The sequence below is a fragment of the Sinocyclocheilus grahami genome, unplaced genomic scaffold (genome assembly GCF_001515645.1).
Source record: "Sinocyclocheilus grahami isolate Dianchi unplaced genomic scaffold, SAMN03320097.WGS_v1.1 scaffold152.1, whole genome shotgun sequence".
Taxonomy (NCBI): domain Eukaryota; kingdom Metazoa; phylum Chordata; class Actinopteri; order Cypriniformes; family Cyprinidae; genus Sinocyclocheilus; species Sinocyclocheilus grahami.
Window position 1 is genome coordinate 386,877 of NW_015505331.1, and position 26,622 is coordinate 413,498.

The following is a 26,622-nucleotide window of genomic DNA, read 5'->3' on the forward strand; positions in this document are numbered from 1 at the left end:
CATGGCATCTTTATTGACTTGTGAATTATATATCTGAAAAATATTATGGCACATGATTTATCAGCATTTAACAAGGTTTCAGACATTGTCAGTCATAACAAAAACTATGTCTTTCAAGTTAAATGTCCTTGTGGAAAGCCAAGTTTTACATTTACAGGATGCAAACTTTCACAAAATTGCTACAAGTTTGGACGAACTTCAGCATTGTTTTTAGCTACATGAGAGAAGCGAATTATTTTCACTTGGCCTGCACTCATACTAATGTCCCGCCACAGATATTCAGGTGAAAGCAGTTTACTAGGTTTGTTATAAAGGAAATACTTGTTCAAGTGAGATTCCTCGTGCCATATCGCCTCAATGGAGTTTGCAGCATCAATGTTCATCTGCTCTCGGCAGGTTTTGGTGAGATTTTGTACATCTTTCAATGAGCCGCCAAATGCAGCGCCAGTAAAATAATAATCACCTTCCCCAGCTGGAATATATGCTTGAGACTCTCGTCTGTGCTCATATGTAAATATGAACCTTGGAACATTAAAGAACCAAGGATGTATCACACCTACCAAATGACCCAAAGTCTCCACACTCCAACGGCCATAGAACTTTGTATCTACGTCAAGGCAAAAAATATAGTCTGCCTCATTGGCCAGTTCATTCTCTATTAGTTTTTTCAGTATTTCCATCCTGCCCATACTAATGTCCTGCCATCTGTTCAAACTTGGAACCTTCTTTACTGTCAGATAACGTTCTTGACCGAGTTTTACATTAGGAATTGCCTCTGGTAGATCCGTAAACAAGTAGTAATGCACTCGAAATCCAACAAAGTAATGTTCCTCTGCTGACTCCAGAAAATCTTTGAGAAAACGTGTATATCTGGAAAAAAGTGAGAGGAACAAGTATTACAATGTATCAATTTTATGTGTATGTTACTGACCCCATATATAATTTTTTAAAGAAATTAATACTTTTATTAAGCAAGGACAGTAAAAAGTAACAGTAAAAACAAACTATTGTTACAAAAGATATCTATTTCAAATCAATGCTATACACAAAATATAAACAAAAGACACGTTTATTAGTAAAGTAGCTTGCATGTACAGTAAGCATGCAGTTTGCCTTTCCTTAGTAATTTTGTTGTTAGTTAAATTTACTAAATCTAAGGACATCACAAAATCTTCCAAGAACACTGTATTAACATAAAAGATAATAAAATAAATAGAATATAATGAAATAAAAGGGGGAGAAATGATCAAGAGAAAAATATGTATTTTGAGAGTCTGAGAAGTATGTAAATTTGTTACTTTCCCAAAGCGAAGAGAGTGGTCGCTACGGTGATGTTTTGTTGTTTGTAGATAGAGTCGATCAGTGTGGAGTCAAAGGTTCCCTCCCAAACAATCGGGGCTAACCATGGTGTTACAGAAGCAACATCTGTCCGACTGTATTAAACACACACACACACACACACACACACACCCATGTGGTGGTATATGGTATACTGTGCAAAAACAAATAAACAAAACAAACAAAAAAATTGGAACAGAACAAAACAAAGCAAAACAAAAACAAAACAGAACAAAACAAGGTAATTAAGTCTCCTTAAAAATTCCATGTGGTGGTATATGGTTTACCATGGAATAGTTAGTGATTATTCATGATAATTAATGATAATTGTATTAAACACACACACACACACACACACACACACACACACACACACACACACACACACACACACACACACACACACTGATTACAATTAAACATTGGTGTTCCTATGTAAGCATGTGTACACTGTAAACAGTTTCCACAAGCAGCATATATTTTCAACAATTTGCAAAAATTAAAGAATTTGCATTCTTCAATTATCTTATGTCAGGGTATTAAACAGTGTCTTCAGTTTTAAAAGCACCATATAGTGTAATTATGTGTGTGCATGAGCTTACTTGTATGTTGAAGAGAGAATACATATGTGTGTATGCATTATATGAATACTTACCCCAGGTGACCTGTTAGATGATTTCTGCAACCCAAAACACAAATATGACTGGACTATGTAACTCATGTTTAGCTGTAATCAAACTACAACAGCAGGGTTTCCATAGTCAAGCAACAGTCCTCATCTGTATGTCAGAGTATACATAACATTATGCTTAATTACATGTCACATATCACCGGTATTTCAGAGCATACACACAATGTGTATAAATACTGGGTGAGGCTGAGCTACAATTGTGTTATTTGTCTGTCCAACCAATAACTGTGGTACACAATAATTGCACTGGTATGATTTCAGTCGGACTAAAGCCATTATATTGTGACATTTTAATAAATTGTAGCCTCAATTTCCTGTTCTCAGCTGACAGGGCTGGCACCTGGGATGCGTTCAGCCCTGACAAAACGGTGCAAAATGTTTTTGAAACGGAAACGGTGGTGCGTTGAACACCCTGTTCTGATGACGCAAGAGTTGCAACTATGGCAGCTGAGAAGGCCATTCTTTGTGTTCTTTTTGAAGAATTTTCGGAGCCTGATGAAATCAGTATAAATACGCGTTTAATACTGCAAAATACACTCGATGTTAGGCTACAGTCACTGCCCTTGCCGTCCAGAATAAAAGAGAACAAGGGATTTGTGGAAACTGTGGTTCCTAATTATTGTGATGTGATCCAACATTTGCCTCGCATTTCAGAATGAAAAGACAAATATTTCAGGTGAAAGATAATCCACTTCTTACGTCTGAGACTGTGTTATGATCTATATGACCAAATTATTTTTATTGTATTAGGCTTATCATTATTGCTGATCACTGTTGTTGTGCTATGTTATTATAATAATTACCATTATATAATGAGAGGAGTATAGAAACATTTATGAAAGTGTCACTCCACAATACAATAGCAAAATATATAAATATGTATAGTATTTTTATGTTACATTAATCAGTGTCTAGCACACCTTCCAAAGGTAAGGATGTGGACCAGAAGACATTGCAATTACTAAATAATATTTAGACACACTTAAAGAAGTTCCAGATCTATACTTGTGCTCTTATTATTTCAGTTATTTTGCCTTTAATGTAAATAAATATGTGCAAACAATATACTTGCTCTTGTGAATTAATTTTCATGATAATTACATTGTGCGAGCGGTCTCTTTGGTTTATATACATGTTGCTGCTGATTGGGCTGACATTTTTGACACACCCACCAAACAAGAGAAAACGTATCTCAAACCCCGTTGCACACCGTTTCCAGGAAACATGTCGTTCAAACCGGAAACTATAGCAAAACGTTGCGCACCGGTTTGAGCTTGAACTTGCCCTGGTGTCAGTGTTGCCAAATCTGCGGTTTTTCTACTGCAGACTGCCACTGTTGCCGCGGGTTGTTTTTTTAGTCTGTGGGTTAAAGCAATCTCCTCAGAATGCTGTTTCGATGGAAGCGGCCTCCAACAGAGGGGAAAACCATGGAAAAAATACAGTTGGGCTAGTTTTGATTAACAGAACTGGTGACCCTGCCCGGTGTGGTTCCCTTTCGAGGTTTCATGAGACATCACGGAGGTTTCTCCGCTATGGGAACTCCTTCCCTTTCAACCTTTCCTGAAGTCCTATTGGCTCACGCCAGTCCAATTGACTGGCCAATTGTCACAAAAGTATGCAAATCGCATGCAAACACTAACGAGCTCGAGAAGCAGTATAAAATGCGGTGCACGCGACAATTACGTCAGAATCTTCTAATTCACCTGCTGAATTCATTATGGCTACAGTCTGCAAGATCTGACCAATAGAGCCGCCAGATTTACATGACCACTGCGTCACCTGCCTGGGCCTGGCCCACACTGAGACGAGGACTCGTTGGACGAGTCCGACTGCGGGCATTGGGCCTCATTCATGAAACATTCGTAAATATAGGAGTAAATTCTGAGTAATTTGCGCGTAAAACGGACCTTCCTGAAAACTCTCCTCCGGATTCACAAATACTTCGTAAAGGTCAAATTTGATAGTTAAATGTGTGTATGTTAATGAATTCCAATCATTCGCTACCTCTATTCAGGTGTGTTATGCTGCCATGCACGCTCATTCACAATTAGCATATTCCCCGCCTATGAATTACAGCTACGCAAATTATGCATCTAGGAATGGTGGGGAATCCTTGGACTCAATTCTCAGGTTTGGTAAGTTATATAGCATAAGTGCATAAGAGACTTAATAGGCTATATTTCTTTTGTTGTGCTATGTGGTGTATTCCTGTACTGTAGCAAGAAAGAGTCTAATCTCTGTTGTAGTGGTATTGGTTCTTTGGATGCTTTCAGTGAATGTTTAAAAGTCTGTACGAAACGGATGGAATGGTGCCGAGCGCACATGTTTTACACCATTTGTTTTCAGAAAATATCCAAACTCCTCTGAAGTAAATTGTGGGCCATTGTCGCTAACTAGGGTCTCAGGTATACCGTAGCGACTGAATAGACCACGCAGAACTTGAATCGTCTTGGATGACGTTGTCGAATCCATCACATAAACTTCTGGCCATTTCGAGTGTGCATCAACAACTACCAGAAACATTCGTCCCTCAAATGGTCCCACGAAGTCGATGTGAATCCGCTGCCAAGGGGCTTCTGGCCATGACCAGGGGTGTAAAGATGAGAGACATGGAGATTTTTGATTTTGTTGACAGGAGATGCTGGTCTTTGATCTTTCTTCAATTTGGGAGTCGATATTTGGCCACCAAATGTAGCTACGTGCTAGAGCCTTCATTTTTACTACACCTGGATATCCTGTGTGTAAATCCTCTAAAACTCGTTGTCTCAGATTCGGTGGAACAATGACTCGTTGTCCCCACATCAGACAGTCCTGCATCAGTGAGAGTTCCTCCTTCCTCGTGAGATATGGTTTTAGTACATTTTCTGAGTCTTTTATAGGTGAGAATAATCCTGTGGATACCATCTCCTTTATACGACAGAGAATCGGATCTGCTCGGGTTTCCTTCCTGATGTCACTGCTACCCACTGGAAGTGCATCCATTTTTTTAATGAGGTAAGCCTCCACTGCATCTTCCCTGTCGCTATGCTGTGCAGGCAGTGGCAATCGAGATAAACCATCAGCATTTCCATGGTTGTTAGCACTTCTATACTGAATTGTGTAATTATGTGCAGCCAGCAGAAGGGCCCACCTCTGGAGTCTTGCCGCAGCCATGGATGGAGTTGCTTTGTTAGGATGGAGTATGGTGGTAAGTGGACGATGATCTGTTAGTAATGTGAAATGACTGGTTCGGGAGGCAAAGGCTATAGGTCTTTCTTGCCCATTCGGCATCATGTGTGAAAGTACAGCTCCCACCCCATAGGGCGAAGCATCACAAGCCAAGCGAACTGGGAGTCTTGGGTTATAGTGTGTGAGTACATTGGGTGTTAATAATTTAGTTTTAACATCCTAAAACGCCTTCTCACACTCAGAAGACCAATTCCATTTTGCCTCTTTGTGTAGCATTGCATTCAGGGGGTGAATCACCGTGGCCAGGTTTGGCACAAATCTGGCATAATAATTAACCAGTCCCAGAAAGGATCGGAGTTGGTTAATGTTAACAGGGGCTGGTGCTTCTGCGATAGCACACAGTTTGTCTGTGGACTTGTGAAGCCCTGATGCATCAATCACATGTCCCAGATACTCAAGTGAACTTTTGAAAAACTCGCTCTTCTCTCTTTTAACACGAAGTCCACATTTCTCCAGTCTACTCAACACAACCTCAAGATTAGACAGATGATTTTTTCACAGTCTTTTCCTGTGACCAGGATGTCGTCCAAAAAACAATGGACAAACGGTAGCCCTTGTAGCACTTGTTCCATAACTCGTTGGAATATCGATGGAGCTGACGTGATGCCAAAGGGTAATCTATTGTATACAAACATCCCTTTGTGGGTCGTGATCGTAAGGTATTTACGTGAATTTTCATGCACAGGAATTTGCAAGTAGGCATGTGAAAGATCTAGTTTGCCAAATCTTTGTCCCCCAGCCAATGAAGCAAATAAATCTTCTATTCGGGGTAATGGATAATGTTCTGCACATAGAGCTGGGTTCACTGTTATTTTAAAGTCACCGCAGATCCTGACATTTCCACCCTTTTTTATTACAGGCACAAATGGGGTTGCCCATTCACTGAATCGCACAGGTGTGATGATACCTTGCTGCACCAGGCGATCAATTTCTTCCTCCACCTTGGGTTTGATGGCATACGGTACCACTCGTGCTTGGAAAAATGTCGGTTGAGTTCCCGGTTTCACATTTAAGGTGGCTGTATACCCAATAAATGTCCCTAGATCTTCTCTGAATACTTTGTCATACCTTTTTAGGAGACTGTTCAATGTCCCTTCATTAGTATGATGTACTACTCTTACAGTTTTGATCTCCCTCCAGTCTAGACGAATTCTACGAAGCCATTCTTGTCCCAATAGAGGAGCTGCCTTCCTTGTAACCACATACAAGGGTAAGCGTACACTTTGTCTGTTTAACTTGACACGCACCTTGATGACACCTTCTGGCAGGATTACTTTGCCTGTATACGTCACACGGGAGTGCACTCTAGTGGCCATCAGGTATTATAACATCAACTCAAATACATTACATATATGCCTAACAATAAATGAATAAATTAACGTGTGTCCACCAGAGGTGTTTAGCCAGCTGACATAATGCCTGGTGCTCTTCTGAAAACGACCAGCTGGTGGTACTTGAGAGAGCTTTGGAGGCACTGCATTTTTCTGGAGTGACACGTTGTTTGCTATGATTTGGAATATTCACGGCAGTAACATGTTACAAGTATCTTATTTTGAAGAATATTACTGAATATAAAAATGCAGTAACCAGCAATATTAACTTATCCATTGTTGTGTTGTACAAGTATGATCATGGTTGGTCAATGTAATGTTTGTCCCGCCCCTACTCCACTGTGATTGGACAGCTGAGTAAAAAGGGACAGTGATGAGCTCTGAGTTTTACCCAAAGTTAAAGAGTAAAAAACGAAAAAAAGACAGGGCAAATGAACTCGATAAATATGATTCTAATACATAGTTCATAAAAATGCAGTGTCATCAGTTTGTCTAAAAGAATACAGAACATTTGAATGTTTTATGCACCATTTACACATGGTAGGGAGCAGGTGCTAATTTCTTTCATACCAACTAACATTTTCAAAATACAAACATTTTCATGAGTCCGAAAATTTATGTCAGAACGACTTTCCGAATGATTTACACAAAAGCGTTCTGCACGTGTTTCAAGAATGAGGCCCATTGCATGGACCTACTGGCCCGCATGCTCCGGACCCGCCACGTTGTGGCTGGCGGCCTATTCAGGGTGAGGCATACTGCCGCCAGCGTGCCGCTGGTGGGCCTTCCCTCTCCCAGGTGACAGGAGTGTCGTCTTGCCGCTACGCCAACCCCAACGGTCGCCCCGTTCCCCGGCTTCCTTCCCAGAGGACTGCTTCCTCCCTCCTTCCAACATCGCGGAGTTTGTGTCCTTTGGCCAGGAGGAGGGCGGGGGATGACTCTATGTCCATTTCGGCCTCGGAGAGGGAGAATTGGGCGGGATCGGAGCCCGATCAACCAGACAGCATGGGGCCCTCAGACCTCCAGGAGGAGCTTGTGAGGGTTCCGTCGAAGGCTGTCCAGGAGTTGGAGCTTACCTAGAGTCCTCCAGAGGAGTCTGCCAGGAGTAAGCTTGACTCCTGGTATTTCAGGTCCACCCGGAAAGCTGACTCGAGGGCGTCGATCCCATTCTTCCCCGACGTACACAAGCAGCTGGTGAAAACGTGGTCTGCGCCCTAATTGGCACGCATCCACTCTGACACACAGGCATCTTTTCCCACGTGGATGGGGCGGAGGCCCACGGGTACGTGCACTCTCCCCCCTGTCGAGGAGACCGTTGCTGCCCACCTGTGTCCTGCAGCAGCCAAGACCCTAGGCTGGGACATCAGCCTTCCCTCGAAGCCGTGCAGGACCACCGCCCACATCGCTAATAAAGCGTATGCCTCTGATGGCGAAGTGGCTTCCGAGTTGCACGCCATGGCGGTGCTGCAGGTTTTCCAGGCGAAGCTCCTGCAGACAGCGGCGGGCGGAGCCCTCACTGCGGAGGCAATTAAGGATCTGCGCGCGGCGACACAGTGAGCGGACCAGGCCGTGGGTAAGGCCATGGGTTTTATGGTCATCCATCAGAGGCACCTATGGTTAAACCTGGTTGACCTCAAGGATGCTGACCGTAAAGTGCTGCTGAACACTCCTGTGACTCCCTCCGGCCTCTTTGGTGATGCCGTGGAGTCCATTATTGGTATACCCATCAATTCAGATGCAGACCACCCCGTTTCAATGGTGCGGTGCAGTCTCTAACATTGCCTCGAAATTAACATTGACTCGTTGACTGTGGACTTCAGAAAACACAGTTGCAGATGAGCTGAAGGCCACTGTCAAAGAAACCTGGGCTTCCATACCACCTCAGCAGTGCCACAAACTGATCACCTCCATGCCACGCCGAATTGAGGCAGTAATTAAAGCAAAAGGAGCCCCTACCAAGTATTGAGTACATGTACAGTAAATGAACATACTTTCCAGAAGGCCAACAATTCACTAAAAATGTTTTTTTTATTGGTCTTATGAAGTATTCTAATTTGTTGAGATAGTGAATTGGTGGGTTTTTGTGAAATGTGAGCCAAAATCATCACAATTAAAAGAACCAAAGACTTAAACTACTTCAGTCTGTGTGCATTGAATTTATTTAATACACGAGTTTCACAATTTGAGTTGAATTACTGAAATAAATGAACTTTTCCACTACATTCTAATTTATTGAGATGCACCTGTACAATTATATAAACTCCTAAATGAATCGCGATTTGTTTAGCATCTCAACCGATCTGAATAGTCACATATTTGAATTGATATATGGCTCAGTGGCCATTTTGTCTTCCCTGCACCATTTCAGACTGGACAGCTCTGTTCACTTGAAGGATTTTCAGAGGCTGCTGGGACTCATGGCGTCCGCTTCAGCGGTACGTCATCTGGGTTTACTACACATGCATCTGCTGCAGTTATGGCTGAAATCTCGAGTCCTTTGGACGGCGTGGACTTCGGGCCGTTTGTGCATCGCAGTCTCCTGCGGCTGCATCGAAGCTCTGAGGTCGTGGCGCAACCCAGATCACTTCAGCTGGGGGGGTTCCCCTGGGCTTGGTGATGCCGCGCGTCGTGGTCATGACAGACGCATCGACTCGTGGATGGGGAGCAGTGTGCATGGGCATGCCGGCTTCAGGGCTGTGGTCAGAACCTGGCCTGGCCAGAAGAGCCGGTGGCACATAAACTGCTTGGAGCTGGAGGCAGTGTTCTTAGCTTTAAATGATTTTTGGACGCAGCTGGAACAGCGGCACGTACTGATTCGCACTGACAACATGTCTGTGGTCTCGTACATAAATCACCAAGGAGGCATATGCTCCAGGGCTCTCTAGAAGCAAGCAGCGAATGTCCTGTTATGGGCGGACCGTCACTTTCTCTCCATCAGAGCAGTGCACATACCGGGTCTCCTGAACTGCAGGGCGGACATGCTTTCGAGGAAAGGGATTCCTCAAGGAGAGTGGAGGTTGCACCCCGAGTCGGTTCAGATGATTTGAGCCTGCTACGGGAGAACGGAGGTGGATCTGTTCGCTACGAGCGAGAAAACGCACTGCCCGCTGTTCTTCTCCCTGTCTCACTCCCCGCTGGAAGGGGATGCTCTGACATCACACTGGCCAGCAACCAGGCTGTATGCGTTTCCTCCGATCAAGATATTGCCACTGGTGTTATGCAAGATCAGAGAGGAGGAGGCTTCGGTGATACTCATCGCCCCAAACTGGACGAACCAGCCTTGGTTCCTGGACCTGGTGGAGCTGCTGGTGGCACCGCCCTGGCCAATCCCCATCAGGAAGGATCTGCTGTCACAAGCGAGTGGCTTGGTGTGGCACCCGAACCCGGGGTTATGGAGCCTTCATGCGTGGCTGCTTCAAGGATACCAGAGGAGCTGAGCGCCCTGCATTCACATGAGCGCCCTCCACGAGGCGTTTGTATGCTCTAAAATGGGGATTGTTTGTGAATTGGTGCCGTGATGTTCATATCGACCTGGCTGCTTGCTCCGTGTCGAATGTTTTGCGTTTTCTACAGTGCAGACTGGATAGTGGATGGCTACCATCAACACTAAAAGTCTATGTGGCTCGTTTCGTTCCCCGCTGGGCGGGCAATCGATTGGTAGGCACGCGCTGGTGGTGAGTTTTCTTGGTGGTGTTAAGAGCTCTTTCACAGCCACCATTCGAGCCTTTAGCATCCGTTGATATGAATGAGCTATCTCTCAAATCTGCACTTCTTGTTGCCCTCGCTTCGACTAAGTGCATAGGGGATTTACATGCATTTTCTGTGGACAGCGACTGTATTCACTTCAGACCCGGTGACTGCAGCGTCACTCTCCGGCAGAGACCGGGCTACATGCCTAAATCACGATCTACCCCCTTCAGAGCGCTGACCGTTTCGCTGTCTGCCCTGTCTTCTGAGTCATCGACCTCGCTTGATGCAGACGCTCAGACTTCGGTGTGCCCCGTCAGGGCTTTGAGGATTTACATTGACCGTTTGGCCAGCTTTCGACAATCTGACCAGCTTTTCGTGTGCTATGGTGGTTGTGTGAAAACAGAGATTTTCCCACTGGATTGTGGACGCTATCACAGCTGCTTATTCGAGCCCAGGTTTGGAATGCCCTTTGCACATTAGGGCCCCACGATCTACCCCCTTCAGAGCGCTGACCGTTTCGCTGTCTGCCCTGTCTTCTGAGTCATCGACCTCGCTTGATGCAGACGCTCAGACTTCGGTGTGCCCCGTCAGGGCTTTGAGGATTTACATTGACCGTTTGGCCAGCTTTCGACAATCTGACCAGCTTTTCGTGTGCTACGGTGGTTGTGTGAAAACAGAGATTTTCCCACTGGATTGTGGACGCTATCACAGCTGCTTATTCGAGCCCAGGTTTGGAATGCCCTTTGCACATTAGGGCCTGCTCAACAAGGGCTATCACCTCCTCCTGGACGTTCAGTCCTTAGCCTCCCAAGTGCTGTCGGTGAGTGACTGATTCACGTTTATGCTACCTCTATTCATGTGTGTTATGCTGCCTTGCACAGTAATTACTCTGTGCAGCACTCTATGCTATTGTTGTTGTTGTTGTCTTCACTCTACTCAGTGCAGCTTTCTGTTATTCATGTCTGATTCACTTTGTGCTACCATTATCATGTTATGTGTTATGCTGCGTAAACATAGTTATCTCTGAGCAGCCCCTTTCAGTACTGTTATTGCTTCTGCCCTGTTCTCAGCGCAGCTTATGTTATTATGGGCCAGATATGCAAATTTAGTATACCTTGGATTTAGAGGCTCATTGGCTTATCTCCACCTATCAGCTGAGAGCCTTCGGTGTGCCCCGTCAGGGCTTTGAGGATTTACATTGACCGTTTGGCCAGCTTTCGACAATCTGACCAGCTTTTCGTGTGCTACGGTGGTTGTGTGAAAACAGAGATTTTCCCACTGGATTGTGGACGCTATCACAGCTGCTTATTCGAGCCCAGGTTTGGAATGCCCTTTGCACATTAGGGCCTGCTCAACAAGGGCTATCACCTCCTCCTGGACGTTCAGTCCTTAGCCTCCCAAGTGCTGTCGGTGAGTGACTGATTCACGTTTATGCTACCTCTATTCATGTGTGTTATGCTGCCTTGCACAGTAATTACTCTGTGCAGCACTCTATGCTATTGTTGTTGTTGTCTTCACTCTACTCAGTGCAGCTTTCTGTTATTCATGTCTGATTCACTTTGTGCTACCATTATCATGTTATGTGTTATGCTGCGTAAACATAGTTATCTCTGAGCAGCCCCTTTCAGTACTGTTATTGCTTCTGCCCTGTTCTCAGCGCAGCTTATGTTATTATGGGCCAGATATGCAAATTTAGTATACCTTGGATTTAGAGGCTCATTGGCTTATCTCCACCTATCAGCTGAGAGCCCGCCTAACAAGCATTGGTATTGGTTATGGGAATTACCGTATTGACCCGAATATAAGACAATGTTTTTTTCTTGGAAATACATCTGAAAAAACGCGGTCGTCTTATATTCAGGGCCTAGACTTTGACATGTCAATAATACACCCACAACAATAGGTGGCGCCAAATACGCATAAAACAAGTGTGCCATGAAATACGTAATGTAATGCGTGTTGTACAGATCGCGAGTAAAAACAAAAGAAAAAGAAAACCTTACAGCTGCATGAGTCATGACTGTCACGTTAGCCTGATGGGACCAAACTCTCTTTGTGATTTTAAAACGCAAGACAGTACCCAGATTTGAAGACTACAGTAAGATTTAACTTCTACTGTTAATAAGATTTTGGTAGGCTACTATTAGATGGAAAGCCTAAATGTCCTAATTCAGATGGGCTACCTGTTTTTTTTTTTTAATGGTATATCAAAAAGTGTATATATTTTTTAAATGTGATTGGTACATTTGACCAGTTTTGACCATACTTTCAAAACAAAAATTAAAAATCGAAAAATATGCAATATGAAAATATTTGAAGACAAAATGTGTTTTACTGAGAAAAAACAAGATTTGCTGCTCGTAGCCTCTCTCACGGCAGGATTGGATATCGTTCCCATAGCGGAGAAACCTCCGTGATGTCTCGTGGAAACTCGAAAGGAAACATCTCCGGTTACTATCATAACCTCGGTTTCCTGAGAGCAGGAATGAGACATTGCGGAAGTCGCCGTGTTTGCTGCTCGACCATCTAAGCGGAGTTCAGTATCAGATTCTGACGTAATTGTCACTTGCACCGCATTTTATATTGCCTCTCGAGCTCATTAGTATTTGCATACTTCACAACAATTGGCCAGTCAACTGGATTGGCGTGAGCCAATAGGACTTCAGGAAAGGTTGGAAGGGAAGGAGTTCCCATAGAGGAGAAACCTCCATGATGTCTCGTTCCCGTTCTCAGGGAACCAAGGTTACGATAGTAACCGGAGACGTTTTCTACTGCTGCTGTGCATTCAGAGTTGCTCTTCTGCATACCTCAGTTGTAACAAGTGGTTATTTGAGTTAGGCCTACTGTTGCCTTTCTATCAACTGGAACCACTGAACCCTAATATGGGCAAAAGCATCCAGCGATCGCTGTAGCTAAAACCAAGTTCACACTACACGACTTTAAACGTCTGCAGATCGCTGTGCTGTTCAGACTACATGTCTTGCTGTCGGTCTTGAAGTTGTTGTGGTGTTTACACTACGCGACACTACGTAAATGATCCACAACAGGGGGTCACACACTACACGAGCCGACAACTCTGTCACCCAATGACTCTACACGGTCCCCAAACCACATTTTGTCACAAAAACATACGCGAGAAGTGGAACGGGAGTTATTTGAAAATGGATGTTGGGAAGAAATTAGTGCTGCAAGCTGTTTTGCGTGATGATGTGTTTTGAAAAATTTCGCTCCATTTCGTGTCTAAACTTTTCTTAAAGCCGTGTTGCTGCTTCTGTTTTTCTTCCGCTGACCTTAACCCATGCCTTGCTCTCTCATTGGCTGTAGCTCGTTGTGAGACCTGACACCACGTGATGTCGAGTCGGCAGACCGGTCCAGGTATTTAGCATTCTAGACATTTGCATTGAGTAGCTCACACAAAGATTGCCGAGCACTGATCACCCGCCGACTTTCCCCTGATCACAGCCCGACTTGTCGGCAAGCTCATTGACTTGCAAATTGGGCTTAAATCGGGCTTAAAATCCTGTAGTGTGAACTTGGCAGAAATCTTTGAACTGATGAAGTATGACAATATATTGTTTATGTGTGCTCTTCAAGTCATCCCCAGGTAATAAATTAAATATATGAATGATGCCGTGACAGTACAGAAATTATAAAATATATTTTCTGGCTTATTCTGTGATAAAAATGGAAAAAGTGTTTGTAGCATATAAATCAATCATAAAATTGGAAAAACAAAATAATAATAACAATATATAACTATATATATATATATATATATAAAATACAAATTATTGGTTATTGTCCAGCAGTGTTTGATTGTTATTGTTTGATTTCTTAGCCAGTTAAAAGACAGAAAATAAGTTTATTTTTTTTGTCAGTTAAAAATGGTTTAAATCAGACTGAAACTGAATGTTTCATGTCCGTGTGAATTTGCATGAATATAGACTACTCACCCAAACCAAATGGAGTTGAATCCCCAGTAAATGAGCCTGCGAGGGAAGACATGATAATCCTAAACGGAGATCTTTTGAAAATGTGTCAAGGCTCACACACTTTTTTCAGTGTTTAAGTTAAAAGTAGGTTAAGTAATTTTAGGTATTTTTCCTGGTCAACAAATGGTCTGAGGAAGGCGCTGAAAATGCTGTTTGTCAACCTCATGCAAGAAAGTTGGTCAGCCTATCTTTTTGAATGGGAAAAAAGGAAATCTATATAACTGTTTCAATAACATATCACTATAGTCATTAAATCTGACAACAAAATTATTATAAATTATGTTTCAGGCTGGTTCAGCTAATAAATTAGCTAATTTCAACAGGAATTTCCATTACATTGTGGTGATGTTTTAGATTTGGAATGTTTAGCTATATAATATCACACATAAATTGTGCCTTTAAAGCTTTAAAATGCTTGCCACATTCCATGAATATTCACTCTCAGAATTTTTTTTTGCAAAATTTGTCATACAACCTTCTTTACTCCTACATAGTTGTACCATAAGAGTACATCTTACTACCTTAAAGGGTTAGTTCACCCAAAAATGCAAATTAGCCTGTGTTTTACTGTGATATTTTTTTTTACCAAAACACATGGATTCACTACAGGAGGTCTTTATTCACCCCCCCCGGAGCCGTGTGAGGTACGCTTTATTATAAATGCACGCTAATAAATTAGCTAATTTCAACAGGAATTTCCATTACATTGTGGTGATGTTTTAGATTTGGAATGTTTAGCTATATAATATCACACATAAATTGTGCCTTTAAAGCTTTAAAATGCTTGCCACATTCCATGAATATTCACTCTCAGAATTTTTTTTTGCAAAATTTGTCATACAACCTTCTTTACTCCTACATAGTTGTACCATAAGAGTACATCTTACTACCTTAAAGGGTTAGTTCACCCAAAAATGCAAATTAGCCTGTGTTTTACTGTGATATTTTTTTTTTACCAAAACACATGGATTCACTACAGGAGGTCTTTATTCACCCCCCCCGGAGCCGTGTGAGGTACGCTTTATTATAAATGCACACGCTTTATTTGATGACTTGTGGACTGTTCAACTGCAACACCTGCTGACTGCAATCATAGAGCTTGGAATAGCCAGGACAATTTTTAATATAACTCAGACTGGATTTGTCTGAAAGAAGAAAGTCATAGGATGCTAGGATGCTTCGAGGGTGAGTAAAACACAGGCTAATTTTAATTTTTGGGTGAACTAACCCTTTAAGGGTGCATATATATATATATATACACACACACACACACTACACGGTGTATATACACACACACACACACACACGGCAATGGGCATGAAAAACAGCTCAACCCAACATTAGGCTAACACTAGGCAACAAGAAGGCTTTATTGTGTTATTTGTGTACATCCAGGATTTTTTTTTTTTCATTGAACAAACCTACAGTGGCGATTAGCTGTGGGTATATACCATTGATCTACTAACATGTTTTACAAAATAACCAGAGAATTTCCACAAAAAAAACATTATTTTGTGGAAAACACAGTCATCAAATTAAAGAACAGTAACCACTGTAACACTAAAGTTACAGTTACAGAAGATTACAACAAAATTTTGGAGCGTTACAGCTGTCAGAAATTAGTAGGAAGTGTAGAGGACATCACTAGTTTCTCACACAGCTCTTTTCTTGGTCCACTTTTCTTCATAGTTCGGTAACTGTGGTGGGTTTCGTAGCCATAACATTGTCTACAAGGATTTTCCAGTGATTTTCAATTGGGTTTTGATCAGGACTCTGGGCTGGCCATTTCATTATTTCAATGTTCTTAGCTTCAAGGAACTGCTTTACCCGTTTTGAAGTGCGACAGGGGCATTGTCTTGCATGAGAATTGCAGGCTGATTGGGAGATGCTTGAAGGGAAGGAACCGTATGTTGCTGAAGGAGGTTCTGATAAACATATGCATTCACCCTGCCATGTGTCTGTATAAGAGGCCCAACTCCTGCTGCAAAAAACATCCACCAAACCATGACACTTCCTCCTCCACCTTTCACTGACTTCTTTACACACTTGTTTGAAATTACACATATATGAAATCACCAATGAAATCTGGCAACGGTCTAAAAATGTTTTCTTTTGCTCAAATAGCGTTAAAAAAAGCTTATTTTTCAGGCTAGACCAGCCAGTGCGCATGCGCAGTCCTGCCATGACACTTCCTCCTCCACCTTTCACTGACTTCTTTACACACTTGTTTGAAATTACACATATATGAAATCACCAATGAAATCTGGCAACGGTCTAAAAATGTTGTTTCTTTTGCTCAAATAGCGTTAAAAAAGCTTATTTTTCAGGCTAGACCAGCCAGTGCGCATGCGCAGTCCTGAGCGCATGTCTCAGAATGCTGATTTTTTTCTATAGCAACCGGGACTTCTAACAGCAGCTGCAGTGATGCTCTGACTTTACCGTTTAATGATTGACTCTTTTACTACTGTGATATTTTTTTTTTACCAAAACACATGGATTCACTACAGGAGGTCTTTATTCACCCCCCCCGGAGCCGTGTGAGGTACGCTTTATTATAAATGCACACGCTTTATTTGATGACTTGTGGACTGTTCAACTGCAACACCTGCTGACTGCAATCATAGAGCTTGGAATAGCCAGGACAATTTTTAATATAACTCAGACTGGATTTGTCTGAAAGAAGAAAGTCATATACACTTAGGATGCTTCGAGGGTGAGTAAAACACAGGCTAATTTTAATTTTTGGGTGAACTAACCCTTTAAGGGTGCATATATATATATATATACACACACACACACACTACACGGTGTATATACACACACACACACACACACGGCAATGGGCATGAAAAACAGCTCAACCCAACATTAGGCTAACACTAGGCAACAAGAAGGCTTTATTGTGTTATTTGTGTACATCCAGGATTTTTTTTTTTTCATTGAACAAACCTACAGTGGCGATTAGCTGTGGGTATATACCATTGATCTACTAACATGTTTTACAAAATAACCAGAGAATTTCCACAAAAAAAACATTATTTTGTGGAAAACACAGTCATCAAATTAAAGAACAGTAACCACTGTAACACTAAAGTTACAGTTACAGAAGATTACAACAAAATTTTGGAGCGTTACAGCTGTCAGAAATTAGTAGGAAGTGTAGAGGACATCACTAGTTTCTCACACAGCTCTTTTCTTGGTCCACTTTTCTTCATAGTTCGGTAACTGTGGTGGGTTTCGTAGCCATAACATTGTCTACAAGGATTTTCCAGTGATTTTCAATTGGGTTTTGATCAGGACTCTGGGCTGGCCATTTCATTATTTCAATGTTCTTAGCTTCAAGGAACTGCTTTACCCGTTTTGAAGTGCGACAGGGGCATTGTCTTGCATGAGAATTGCAGGCTGATTGGGAGATGCTTGAAGGGAAGGAACCGTATGTTGCTGAAGGAGGTTCTGATAAACATATGCATTCACCCTGCCATGTGTCTGTATAAGAGGCCCAACTCCTGCTGCAAAAAACATCCACCAAACCATGACACTTCCTCCTCCACCTTTCACTGACTTCTTTACACACTTGTTTGAAATTACACATATATGAAATCACCAATGAAATCTGGCAACGGTCTAAAAATGTTTTCTTTTGCTCAAATAGCGTTAAAAAAAGCTTATTTTTCAGGCTAGACCAGCCAGTGCGCATGCGCAGTCCTGAGCGCATGTCTCAGAACGCTGATTTTTTCTATAGCAACCGGGACTTCTAACAGCAGCTGCAGTGACGCTCTGACTTTACCGTTTAATGATTGACTCTTTTACTTAGAAGGTGGGACTTCGTTCGATAGAGCGGCCATACGGAGCGTTGCATTTTTCCCCATTCAAAACTAAACGAGTGGCACGTCTTGGGAATTCTATAGTCTTTGTTATGGAACAGCAGTGATACCGTGGTTCCTTGGTTACGGCTGTAAACAAAGCAGCACAGCACTGCTTTAATATGCATTAATACAGAGCCAAGATGAAAAGAAAATATCATCTAAACTTTTTTAAAGACAGTCAGTTCCCCTCAGAGATACATTCATATAAAGTCCTACCCCCAACTGTATCGCGATTTGTTTAATATCTCAACCGATTTGAATAGTCACATATTTGTATCGTTTTTCAACCGGCTCACGGTGCATCGTTACATCCCTAGCTTTCAGTCCAACTTCTCTTAAACGTCACAAGACAGATCCTTACCCTGTTCAGCGCTGAATTGGCGAGCAATTCCAGCTGCAGTGTTGAACCAATTCCACATTGAGAGTCTCCGCATTATCCTCTCCTCTCATGCATTTGTCTTATGTGGACGACCAACCTTTTTGGGGGACTTGAATGAATTTGTATCATTATAAAGCTGCAATATTCAAGAAACCAGATTTAGAATGGCCAACTTCTCTTGCAGTGGCTGAAAGGGTCATCCCTTTGGCCTTCATCTGAACAACCTGCTGTTGCAGGGTTTCAGTCACCTTAGAGCGGCCCTCCATCTTGCATTCTCAGTAAAAATTAGAGTAAAGCTGCCAGTTAAATAGGGGTTGTCATATAATTAATGAAATTAGCACCAGGTGCAAGACTAACACCAATAACTTGGCGGTACCTGTAAGTGTTCTCTAATTTCGATCGGAGTTCTTTTTCAAATATCTCATTTAAGTTTTTTATACTGTGCTTCAGAATACAATTAATTTATGAAATATGCTTAAAAACTGCCCGTCTACTCCTATTAGGTTAAGTTCAAATAGGACTAAGCAGTGACCTTGAAATGTAGGAAATTGTAGGTTGTTCTCTAATTTTGATCTCCACTGTATGTTATTGTCCTTTCAAATAGTCCATCAGCAACTTTTGATGAGCAGATCAACATTCAGACAGTCTTCACAGGTTCATTGGAGATAAGAGAGACAGCCTCACTGGTTGTCTGTATGATCATTTATATTTTTGAGAATAATAGTTTCTGTCATCTGACACCTGCATTAATGGATGCTGTTTAAACATACCAAACTGCTTTTTGGTTTTGTGAGAATTTAAAGGTTAAACCACTATGTACTTAGTCTATACAAAATGCATTTTCCGTGTGCAGTCAACCAATAACTATCAAGCTATCTTGTATTAAAAAAAATAAAAAATAAAGCTTTAAATGAGTTTTTCTTAAAAGGTGTCAAACTGTTTTAAGGGTCAAACTGTGTTAACAGAAAACTGACAAACAGACAACGCTATGCTGCTTCTTATGGTACATACAAACTAACCAGCCACTTTATTAGGTACACCTTGCTAGTATGGACTTGGACCCCCTTTTGCCTTTAGAACGTGGCCTAATGGTTAGAGAGTCGGACTCGTAACCCCAAGGTTGTGGGTTTGAGTCTCGTACCGGCAGGGATTGTGGGTGGGGGGAGTGAATTTACAGCGCTCTCTCCCACCTTCAATACCACGACTGAGGTGCCCTTGAGCAAGGCACCAAACCCCCAACTGCTCCCCGGGTGCCGCAGCAAAAATGGCTGCCCACTGCTCTGGGTGTGTGTTCACGGTGTGTGTGCACTTTGGATGGGATAAATGCAGAGCACTAATTCCGAGTATGGGTCACCATACTTGGCCTCACATCACTTTCACTTTTTTAATTCATTTTGATGAATACTAAATCTGTTTTTGCGAGTGGGATGAATTAATGCACATTCACGTTTATCCAGAAACTACATGTTCACACAGCGCACACAACGCCTCTGTGCTTCCAATTTCTCCCAATATGAGGACAGGAGAGCTGTCAGTCAATACATGGGAAAACAAAGTAACTTTTTTGAAAAAGTAACTCAGATATTTTCTTGTAAATTAAAAAGTAATGCGTTACTTTACTAGTTACTTGAAAGAAAATCTGATTACGTAACTCGCGTTACTTGTAATGCGTTATCTCCAACACTGGTGGTAAGTTCCACTGAACTCTATTGGTAACGACAGAACTTGTGACCATAGTTGTTTTTGGGAAACGCACCCCTGGTCCGGGGCAGGCTAACTGTCAGGCTAAGCCTGAGTTCCTCTAACACAGACCAATAGGAACGTAATGATATTACCACTGACTCTCTCACATACAATTATTTGCCTTCAACCACTATCAGTCCAAAAATACAAGTATATCGAAAATGCAACTTAAATAACAGATCAAATAAATACAAATATAGGCTGCAACGGACTATATTTAATGTATTGTGCCCAAGATTTAATGACATTGTTTTAAGATGTATGAAAACATTTAAACATGGTTGCTACTTGCACATTCAGTTGATCAACAGTTTCTAGCCATGCAGCCTTTGTTTTTTTTTTTGACAGCTAAAATAACTAAATTAAAAGTTAAAATCACTCAAATATAAATGAAAGTATATAAACAAAAACAGACTACATTTTAACTGGTAAGAGGAACACACATCAACTTATTTGATCTTAGTAATTAGGACTGAATTAGCTTACATTTGAATTTCCCATTACAATAGTTCCTTTACAGTTACTGCTATCATAAAAATATCCATCTGTTTAGCATGCATGCGCATAAGCCTCACCCACTCTTGACAGCAAAATAGATATGCATTCCAGCATTTTCAGATGGAGTCAAGTCACCTTTATGTATATAGCGCTTTATACAAAACAGATTGTGTTAAAGCAGCTTTAAAGAGGAAAAAAGTTTGTTGATAATGCAAGAGGACAATAAACAGTCCGTTTTTCAGTTAAAGTCAGTTCATCATTGATTCAGTGATGTCATTGTCCAGCTCAGTTTAGTTCTCTTCAAATAGTGTCTGTGCAATCAAGTCGACAATATTGCCAGAAATTAAGGGTCCCCAACTAAGCAAGCCAAAGGTGACAGTGGCAAGGAACCAAAACTCCATCTGTGACAGAAATGGAGAAAAAAACCTTGAGAGAAACCAGGCTCAGTTTGAGGGCCACTTCTCCTTTGGCCAGATGAAGCCAGCATGGTGTGTGTTAAAGATGGAGAATATACATGTACCTGTGACATGTCAGTTACTGTATGCACTGAGGAAAACACAATGTCTTAAATGCATTAAACAGCACAAATATGTTTTTTATGATCGGTTTTTTAAAGGTGCCATAAAACGCAAAAATCACTTTTATAAGGTGTTTGAACATAGTTGTGTGAAAACATGCAGTGTGTGAAAACAACCAGCCTATAATGGTAAAAATCCACCCACTCATTGTTTTATAATCCCAATAAATCATAAACAGTCTCTCCACACTAGCAGTTCCAGATTTCTCACTACTATGACATCATACTCGGGGAAAGTCCCACCCATTTGTGACACTCTCTGCCCTATTAGCATATATACACAGCCCTGAGTGAGAAGCAGTGGTTCGCCATTACTGTTTTCTTGCTGTAGCTGCTGAAGGAACACTGTCAGAGCCAAAGAGCCATTAAAAGTGTTCTGTGTTGGGATGCACCAACGAACATAGGAGTCTCCATAGACCACTGAGGACACAGTGGTTAAATTTCATTTTCGAAGGAAATGTCCCGGGGAAAAAAACGGAAAAGTCCTATACGTTTGTGCTAACATTTTATGCCAGACTGCCTCACAAACGAGGGTCAGTTCAGCGCTGGAGTTGTGCAAAGATTGCTTCTGAAAGAGGGATCGATACCAACGCTTCGTGCGCAAGCGTCCATACAAAGTAAGCATAACGCCTCATATTTTGTTTTCCAAAAGAGCTTCTTGGCTCTCTGTAAGGCTAATGTTGCTAAAGCTACCATTGTCTCTGCCCGTTTTCACTAATGCTGTCTTCACGTGCTACTAGAATGATCGTAAATAGGAATGTGGTAGTTAAAAATTGCATTTGGAAGCAATGTGAGGATCAGTAACACGGTCACCACCAGTTAAACTGTAACACTACGTACTACGTAACACTAAGGTATGCCTGCGAGCATGCGCTCTTGAAGCTCTGCACTCTTCTGAAAAGGGAGGCGGGAGCACCAGCTCATTTTCATTTAAAGGGGACAAACACAAAAAACTGCGCGTTTTGGCTCATACCCTAAAAGTGGCAATTTCAACAAGCTATAAAAAATGATCTGTGGGGTATTTTGAGATAAAACTTCACATACACACTCTGGGGACATCAGAGAACAATTTAAAATATTGTATCAATGCATTCTATGGCACTTTTAAGTTTTTTAAGAAACTTTTGAAGACGTACCTTTTAACTGAAGCTTTTAATTTATGACTATTACTATGATTTTATTTTTGATATTTGTAGTTTTGGTTGACTTGTTATTTTGTTTGTATATGTTGTAGCGCTTTGAGTATTAAGAAAGGCGCATTACAAATAAAATGTATAATTATTATTATTATGGTGGATTGATTTGATCCATGATCTACATTAAGGGCTGCTTAAGAATAGTGCACATCAAATTATCTTGACTCATTGAATTGGGACAAATTAGTGAGTTTGCATGAACTTAAATGGTCATTTATGGAACCATTTTAGCTCCGATTGATTTGTTAGGTTATTTCAAGTCAGGTTTTGGATTTAAATCCACTTTTCTTAGCGCACTTTATGAAACAGGCCTCAGCCCAACTGGGACTAACAACCATGTCACATTCAAAGTCAATTAAATCACCTTTCTTTCACATTCTGATGCTCAGTTTGTACTTCAGCAGATCGTGTTGACCCATGTCTATTCAATTTGTAACTTGCACAAGCTTGTCAGGACTAACAAAAATGCAGGGGAAATCGGAAAGCCATGCTGTCGTGGCAATTTTCTATTTCAATAAAGGTATGAGACAAAAGTCTTTTGAATATTTATTTTCTTGCAAGAAAAGTTCAACAGTCATACAGTCATTCAAGTTGACTGCAGAGTGCGACTAAGAAGAAACAGCCCCAACGCAACATTTATACCTTCAAATGCAGATGCTTTGATCTCATCCAATCATAATGCATATTCAACATATATGTCTATTTAAGTTATCCAACTATGTCCCCTAGATGCGTTTCTAAGTATTTAATGCAAATTGTTCTCTAAGAAGCTAGGTAAGCTGATCACTTAGTGTTTTTACACTAACTAACGGTATAGTTAGGCAACATCAGAAAGGAAGAAGAGTGCTGTTTCCCAAAAATCAGCATGACTGCAAATGTGATACTTATTTTATACAATTCAAAAACAAGAAGTTAATATTAAATTCTTTACATTGTTTGGGATGGAAACTAACTACATACTGATCTACAAACAAAACATCACCATAACGACCACTGTCTGCATTTTGGGAAAGTAACAAAGTTACTTCTCAGACTCGAATAATCTTTTTGTCTCTGTATCATTTTTCTCCCTTTTTATTTTTATTACCTTTTATGTCAACATAGTGTTCTTTGAAGACATTGTGATGTCTTTAGAATTTGTAAGTTTAACTAGCAGCCAAATTACTAAGGCAAGGCAAATAAGGCAAACTGTGTGCTTGCAGCACATGCAAGCTACTTCACAAATAAAAGTGTCTTTTGTGTGTGTGTATATCTACATATATGTACACACATATATACATACATACCAAAACGATATTTACTTGAAATATCTCTCAATAATTTAACAATATGTTTACAGTTTACGGTCAATGTTGCTTAATGGTCCCGTTAACATGCAGGTAAAAAAATTTAATATCCATTTTTAGTGTTCATGTGTTTAAATAATTTTTTTTTTTTTTACATTTTTATGACATTTGAGGGAAAATTGAGAATGGCAAGCACTTTATTAAATTTGTTTTGATTTGTACATTAAATGTTTTAAAAAGGACTGTCTGAATTATTTTTTCAACAAATGCTGTGGAAAACTGATGAAAATAAAATGCAGAGGAAAACCAAGTCCTATGTTTGGTGGATGTAAATTTTTTAGAGGTGGTTAACATAAAAACAAGACATCCAAGTTAATATTTCCCTTTGTATTACATACCTTAAGTATTCTATAGTACTTAAATCAGGCGTGTCCAAACTTGGTCCTGGAGGTCCACTGTCCTGCAGAGTTTAACTCCATCTCTAATCAAACACAGCTGCCTGCAATTTTCAAGTAATTCTGAATACTGTGGTTAGATTAATCAACTATGTTAGGCTGGCCGCACACTAGACGATTTTCAAATCTTAAACGATTTTAAAACCATGGGAGACCACAGACATGAAGACAGTTCAACCAATTTTTAGCCTTATAATCCTCTGAACGCACACATTAGACAATTAGACCAGACTGTGAGACCACACACTTGTCAATTGTAGGAACGATTTTCACAGTGACACGTGATCTCATGGAGACTCGCGAGATCAAACGAGACTAGAGAAGAAAAACAAATAGAATACAATCAACAGTTGTCAGCTGGCTCTCCTGGCGCGCATTCTGTTTCACAGTGAAAAACAAAGTATAGAAAAGAATATGGGTGATGTTCTTTGCTTTCATGGCATGTTTGTGGCTAACAAGTTTCAGCTATAGAAGCACGCAACATCCGGTAGGTGACGCTTGCTCACTCTCATTGGCTATCGCGGGTATTACGTCAGAGGCAGCCAGATCAAGAGTCGTAAATATCAAACTTGTTTGATATTTACGAATTGAGTTCAGCGACACTCCATCTCGATCGGGAGCAGTTAAATAATCGTAATGGCACCACACAATAGAGGATGTTTTGGACAAAAAAAAAATTGCTTGCGACAAGCCGGCCTTAATCCCCCCCTCCCCCCTTAAAATCGGCCTTAAAATCCTGTAGTGTGCGGCCAGCCTTAGATTAAGGATGAAATTAAACTCTGCAGGACTGGAAATGCCCAACCCTGTTTTAAAGCATGTATTTTGTAATCTGAAGTGAAATAAATTTTAAAAGCAACTTTCCCAACACTGCATGCCTACATACACTGAGTCGCAGCCATGTGATAGGCTGATTATATTTGCGGTAACCTAATAAAGTGACCAGGGAGCATATATGAAAATTACAAGGCATAAACAGATTCACAACTAATACTGTAATTCATTTAACATTCAAATGCCAAAAGTGTGAGTAAATCAGCTACATATTTTAAATATAATTTATACATACCCACTCAGTGACAAGCCAACACACATCCCAAGAAAGAAGAAATGAACTCTCTGACGGAGTCGCATTATTGTTGTATCAGCTGGGTCTTGTGTCCGTATTCACTCAATGGACTGAACTGGAAAATGAGAGCGAAAATATTGGGCATGAAACAGTGTGCTGTCATGCTGCAGGAGAGATTTGAATGTCAAATACAGCCTGGCAAGGGTGGGACTTTACATTAAGACCAAATCAACAACTACAACCATAACCACACAACATCTAAAGGTAATCCGTATCCTTCAGCACACCAGTGGAGCTTAACCTGCTTTCAAAAAGAATTTCTGCATTGAGTATGGAGCAGGTGCTGAAATATAACACAATACATAAAGAACTGGTTCTTTGACTTTGAAAAACCTTTTGTTTGAGGGACCCACCCTCATGTTCAAACACAGGTAAACATCAATGAAAATCTAATTCATTCTAAAAAAATACTGTAGATCTCAGTATACTGTGAAAATCAACAAAAGAGTATTGGATGAAATGAATAACTAGGTGTAAAAGACTGTTCAGTTTGCAATAATTTTAGATCATTTTTATTTCCCACAGCCACGCATGACAAGATGAGTTGTATCTCTGCTGCTAAAAAAAATAAACACATTCAATATTAGTGATAGTTAAAGAGGATTTGTTTTGAATGGGGTTCTAGTTTTGAGCCGTTTTGTTGGGGGTTAATTTAATTATAGTTTCAATAAAAGGTGCATTTCGTGATGTTACAAGGAACAATGTAAAGTTTACCTTTCAATATCTTCATGCAAAACAGCAACAAACGCATTTGTGACAAAGAAAGGGCCTATAGCCTACGTCCCTGTATAATTAATCACATCACATCGTTAAAAATCCACTTTAGCCACGTACTCCTATCGTTGGGATCCGTCGAAAAGCTATACTGACATGTATGTTTTTTCCTACAACAAACTGTGAGGAACTATGTGACATTTTGATCTTTTCGTGTTTATACAATGGCAGCCACCAGCCTGCAACTTTCCTACCTGAACCGATCTCTCTGACCACGACGATGAGGTGTGCGGGACCATGCAAATGAGAACAACGTCCTGATTTCTAGATAGAACTGATTTTATAACGAGACGTTTTCGCAGTTGTAGTAAATGCGTGATCTTTTTGGACTGGGAAGTTCTGAAAATGACCGTTAAAATAAGCCAAAATAAGAAAACTGTTGTTACCCATTTTATGACTCCTTTAAAAATGTCTCTGTGTGGCATTAGCTGTTATTTATAAATTTGATAAAG

The 26,622-nt window shown here is 41.0% G+C and overlaps 1 protein-coding gene across 3 annotated transcripts; it reads right to left on the reverse strand.

Annotated features, from left to right (window-relative positions):
• LOC107592391 (globoside alpha-1,3-N-acetylgalactosaminyltransferase 1-like) lies at positions 1-26,622 on the reverse strand. 3 transcript variants are annotated; one of them, XM_016281892.1, is made up of 6 exons: positions 26,557-26,622; positions 25,337-25,451; positions 14,232-14,267; positions 1,994-2,017; positions 1,299-1,433; positions 1-870 (listed from the first exon to the last, which is right to left on the reverse strand). In XM_016281892.1, the coding sequence occupies exons 2-6, from the start codon at positions 25,399-25,401 to the stop codon at positions 180-182; spliced, it is 951 nt and encodes a 316-aa protein (XP_016137378.1). In that variant the 5' UTR covers positions 25,402-25,451; positions 26,557-26,622; the 3' UTR covers positions 1-179. The 3 variants fall into 3 exon arrangements, with proteins under 3 accessions (XP_016137378.1, XP_016137376.1, XP_016137377.1); XM_016281890.1 differs by lacking the exon at positions 26,557-26,622 and adding an exon at positions 26,365-26,430; XM_016281891.1 differs by lacking the exon at positions 26,557-26,622 and adding an exon at positions 26,111-26,174.

Bases quoted from the DNA above. Each gene is read 5' to 3' on its own strand.
- LOC107592391 (XM_016281892.1), bottom strand. From the start codon at position 25,401: ATGCGACTCCGTCAGAGAGTTCATTTCTTCTTTCTTGGGATGTGTGTT. The intron at 14,268-25,336 runs GTATGTATAAAT...CTTCCCTCGCAG, and splicing joins GTTGGCTTGTCACTGAGTGG to GCTCATTTACTGGGGATTCA. The intron at 1,434-1,993 runs GTAAGTATTCAT...TGTTTAATACAG, and splicing joins CATCTAACAGGTCACCTGGG to TCGGACAGATGTTGCTTCTG.